Source organism: Lonchura striata, chromosome 7 (genome assembly GCF_046129695.1).
Source record: "Lonchura striata isolate bLonStr1 chromosome 7, bLonStr1.mat, whole genome shotgun sequence".
Classification (NCBI taxonomy): Eukaryota; Metazoa; Chordata; class Aves; order Passeriformes; family Estrildidae; genus Lonchura; species Lonchura striata.
The window spans coordinates 12,612,501-12,617,586 of NC_134609.1; the positions used below are offsets into that span (position 1 = coordinate 12,612,501).

The following is a 5,086-nucleotide window of genomic DNA, read 5'->3' on the forward strand; positions in this document are numbered from 1 at the left end:
CAGTGAACGGAGACATGCCTGTGCCAGAGAAGACAGACAATGTGCCCCTCAGCATCCACCTGGAAGCTGTGCAAGTGCCCAGCACGCAGCCAGCCACTGTCCCCACTCAGCTCCTGACTGCCCCCAGCCCCACTTTCTTCCCTCCTCCCCCAAGTACCCCTGACCCCTTCTCTTCAAGTTCAACAAGCATGTTCAACAGGTCTGCACGGCCCTTTACTCCTGGCTTTTCTGGCCAGCGTCCAGCAACATCCTCTGTCATCTTTAGACCACCTGCACCCAAAAAACCCACTGAAAGTCTGGGTGGGCAAAGCACAGTGGTTCCCCCTTTCTCACCTCTGGGTCCAGGAACACCTGCCAATGCACCAGTGCCAACACAGCGTGGTCCAATCAGCTCCTCCACATCTCTGTATATTCCTGCACCAGGAAGACCGACATCACCACTGCAGGCACAGCCAAAAGGGGGAGGAAGTGCTTCAGAGATCAAGCCTTCTGCCAACACTGCCCGGACATCCACCACCTCTATCTTCCTGTCAACTCCCTCAAAGCCAGGAGGGGATATGGCCTCTGCAGCAGCCCAGCCACGAGTCTCTGGAACAGCCTCTTCTTCATTGTATATTAGTCCAGCACCATCACAGCACATGAGAAGCAGTTCCCCTGTGCCAAAACAGCCTTCTCCTGCCATCACTCCAGCAATGCCACGACCTCCTTCAGAGCCCTTAACCTCCAGGGAGCAGAGGATTGCTGTGCCAGCTCCCCGCACAGGCATCCTGCAGGAGGCTCGCCGACGGGGCAACAAGAAACCCATGTTCAGTAAGCTTGAGGAGAAGAAGAAGAATTCACCCAACCCTGAGCTCCTGTCTCTGGTGCAGAACCTGGATGAGAAGCCAAAAGGTGACCACCCTGCAGCAGGCTTTGAGTCTGGGCCTGAGGAGGACTTCCTCAGCCTGGGTGCTGAGGCCTGCAACTTCATGCAGTCCTCAGGCCGCAAGTTCAAGACCCCACCTCCAGTGGCCCCCAAGCCTCAGCAAGAATCTGGGTTGGTAAATGGGGCTCAGGACATGCCTCAGCTTAAAGGCAAGGGGGCAGAGCTCTTTGCCAAGCGCCAGAGCCGCATGGACAAATTTGTGGTGGAAACAACACCAAAGCCAGACTACAAGCCCAGGACCCCCTCTCCATCCCCTTCTCTACCCTCATGCTGGAAATACTCACCCAACATCCGGGCTCCCCCTCCAATAGCTTACAACCCAATGCATTCCCCTTTCTATCCCCTGGCAGCCAGCAAATCTCAGGCTAGCAAAGCAGAGAGCAAAGTGAAAAAGGCACCTGGCCAGAAATCAGGGATCAAGGTCATTGATATAATGCGCCACCAGCCCTATCAGTTGAAGTCAGCCATGTTCTGTTTTGGGGATCCCCCAAGCCCCAGCACTCAGACTAGTCCTGGTCAGCCAGCCCCACAGGCTAGCTCATCCTTCATGGCAGCCAAGCAGGTCCCTGTGAAAATAGCCAAGACCCAGGAGATTCGTCGCTTCTCCACTCCGGCTCCCATGCCAGCCTCCAGCAGCCTGGCACCCACTGTGCTTATGCCCCGCTCAGCCACCACGCTGGATGAGCCATTGTGGAGAACAGAAATGGCCTCTTCTGCCCCTGCTACACCAGCACCCTTCCAGGTGGAGCTCAGCCCCTCCCCTAAGCCATATCAGAGCTCCCCAGAGCCTGGACAGGTGGGACAGGGACCTCCTCCAAACTCAGCCTCTGCCTCTAGGTTTCAGGTGGCCAGGCCCAAATTCTCCCCAGCAAGAACAGGCATGCAGGCCAATGTGTGGAGGCCAAGTTTTGGCCATCACTGAGGCAGGTACCCCTCCCATCCTGTCTGCAGCCCCGCAGAGATAGTGCTTCTTTTGTCTTTCATGTCAGCTCAGTACATTGGGATGAGTGACACAAAATGAAGGAAAAAAACTCAAAAATTACTGCCCTTCTGCACCACCCCCTTCCCCAGCCTCCCCTTGGCCTCAGATGGGATGCTTCATGGAAAGGCTTACTGGCTGTGGCTACAGCAGGAGGAAGGATGTGGAGAGAGGGCACGTGTGTGGTACACAAAGACTGGGAACTTGTACACAGCACCAAAACCCACCTCCAGAGGGGGTGAATGGCAGAGACTATCTCACATGGAGACTCACATGAAGCAGTAATTTTCCTTTCCCAAGGGCTTTAGAGTCACTTCTGCAGGGAAGGAAACTAGGAGGCAAAAGCTTTCCAGGAAGAAAGTGGGAGAGGTCGGATTACAGAGCAGAAGCCCCAGCTTTCCCATGAGACTGTTCTTCTCTTATCCTCCCAGTTTGTACACATTCACTCATGTGTGCACACACACATGCACACAGCAACACTCAGCAGGGAGTGAAAGGACAAGTGGGGCCTCACCTGGGACATTTCTCCCAGAATTCCCTCTGTGGGGGCATGGGAAAGAAGGCAAGAGAGCAGAGTGAGCAGAGGTGTTTGCCCATGCACACGTGGGCAGTGTGTGCCTGTTCCTCCAATCACCAGGGCCAGGGGTAAAAAGGAGAGTCATCCTAACTGGGACTAATTACCAGTATCAGGTCTGGAAATAGTTTGCCAAAGAGGGGCTTTGAGGGGACTTGATGGGGCTATCACCAGCTGCAGGAACTGCAGAAGGAAGTATCCATTTCAGAGGATACACAAAGTCAAAGCTAAGCTCAGGCAGTGTCTTGCTGGCACAAAGAAAGTCCCTGAAGCATCAGTCCCACTGACCAGGATATGGATGCTGTAAGTAGAAAGGTGGATTGCATAGGAGAAGGCACAATTGGCTTTAAAATGAGGTGGGACAGAATATGCATTTGTTCATGATCTTTTGGTTTAGTTTAGGACAGAAGTGGGGCTACATTAGAAATGATATAAAACTTGCTGAAAGCTTTGTGATGAGGGGAAAACAGAGGGCCCTTATAGACATTCTCAGCATGGAAGTGAAGGTCAGGAGAAGAGAAAGTCACAAGTAAAATTTTATATGAAATGACTTAGGTAGTATTGTGGGGCCTATTTGGTGAAAACTGAAGTGCTCTGAGAATCCCAGAAGATCTGCACTCATATACATATACACAGTTCAGTTTGCTGGGGATGCTGGGGAAAACAGTGCTGGTTATTCCTTGAATGTCCCAGGCTAGCCTCCAACTTAATCTCTACACTACAGGCATACAGGAAGAAAGCACTCTTTTCCCAAGGAAGAATTCAGCATTTTAGTAGGGACTATGCATGTGTGTGTGCATGTCATCTATACTCTGGTTTACACACTCCCCGGCCATTTACTTTCTGCTTGTGATCCTCCTTTGCCAGCGGCCACTTTTCCAGTGTGATCCCACAAGCAGACCATTGCTTCTGGAAATCTGGCTCCAAACACAGCAGATGCCCCAGCTGCAGGGAAGGTCCTTTGCCACCTCTTTCTGGATCAGGGTTGCCCAGCCTTTTACAAAACCCTTAGGAATGTGTACAGGAGGCAGAATGAGGGTCTCATAGCCCTCTCTCCTTGAGACAAGTCTCCCTCTCATTAGACTTGCTCCTCTGCTTCAAGCAGTAGCCATTCCCTGACTGGATTGGATATATCCAAACTTTGGATATAGAAAAGTGTAGGTTCTGGAGGGAAAAAAAGGAATGCAAGGGGGTCTGAAGCAGTCTGCATTCAGTGAAGCTAGTGTTGTTTCATACTAAATCTAAGCCAGTCTTCCTCTGCACAGCAGGAGCTTTTCCATGATAGTGGGGCTCTACTTTTTCTTGGAGGCTTGAAAGTCTTTCTCTGTGAGCACCTGGAGATTTTTCATGTGTGCTCTCCTGTGAAGAAAAAGAAGGCTGGAAAACCTAGCCTGTTCTTCTTGGACAAGCTTGTGAGGGAGAGAATGAGAGAAAAGGAGAAGTAATTCACAATTCTGCCTTTGAATCCTTCACACTCTGGATGAACTTTTTTGCACACCTGTGTTTTCAGTGCGCATTCGTGATGTCCCTGAAACATATAATGAGCATGCTGGGAAGAGAGGAGAACAGAACTTACACCTTACCTGGCACACTATCAGGTGTGGGAGAGGATTGTAAGAGAAGCCATGGGAATACCTTGAGTTAATGGACAAAGGTGAGGCTGAGTCAAAAGAGATGCTGCATCTGGTTGTATGACATAGGAGCAGCCAGCCTGAATTGATGGGGAGACTGTGTCCCTGAAAAGCCCCAGAGAGGATGTCTTAGGAGAAATCATCACCTCAGAGTTAATTCAGATCACTAGAATCCACTTAGCTCCAGTGAAGGGGAGCAGCCATGCTATAAAACCTATCTTAGTTGATTACTTTCTCACTCGTCCTGTACTGCATTGCATTGCCAGTGTTTCTGAAAAAAAAAAAGTAAAAAAAAAAAAAAATAGAGAAAAGAAAAAAAGAAAGTTAAAAGAAAGAAAGAAAGAAAAAAGACCCGTGTGCAAACTGAATCTCTGTGACTCTTCCCAAACATGGATGGAGGAATCTTCTGTTTTATCTAGGAAAGCTCTATGAAGGAACTCAAGAAGTAGCAGTGCTCCAAAAGCTTTGCCTCTCATCTTGTGGAGTGTTGTCTGTCCCTGGCTAGTGATTTAGGCCATTAGCCTTAGACAGACAAGCTAGCCAAGGCTGAAAGTATTATCAAACTCAGGTGTAGAGAGGGGTTGTGTGGACCAGAGAAAGGGTGCTCAACATAATTCTGCAGTCAAGAAATAACCTCATAAAGTTTGAATCTTACTTCAGTATTCCTTTCCCTCAGGCCCCTAAAGTTAACTGCTCTCAGGGCCTGAAAGTCTCAGGAAATTAATTTTGCCACTGGAAAAATAGAGAAGTCTGCCCTTAGTATGTAAGGGAGATTGCATGGGTTTAGTATTTTGGTGATCCCACTCCAGATTTCCAGGAGACAATGATTTCTGCTGAGGAGTGATTGCCCAACACCATTCAATGTTAGATATCACAATCCAAACAAGTGGAATAAATGCATTTTCCCCATAATTTTTGATAATGTAATGGCAGGAAATGAAATATTTAGGTTTGCCAGGAGAACAAATATTAAATAT

General features: G+C 49.3%; 1 protein-coding gene across 1 annotated transcript in view; it reads left to right on the plus strand.

Moving 5' to 3' along the window:
* SYNPO2L (synaptopodin 2 like) overlaps positions 1 to 4,405 on the plus strand; it is a 38,005-nt gene extending 33,600 nt beyond the window's left edge. Inside the window, exon 4 of the mRNA XM_021548760.3 lies at positions 1 to 4,405. This exon is cut by the window's left edge and continues 489 nt beyond it. Within this exon, the coding sequence (XP_021404435.1) occupies positions 1 to 1,847 (1,847 nt within the window). The 3' untranslated portion in view covers positions 1,848 to 4,405.
* The last annotated feature ends 681 nt before the right edge of the window (positions 4,406 to 5,086 follow it).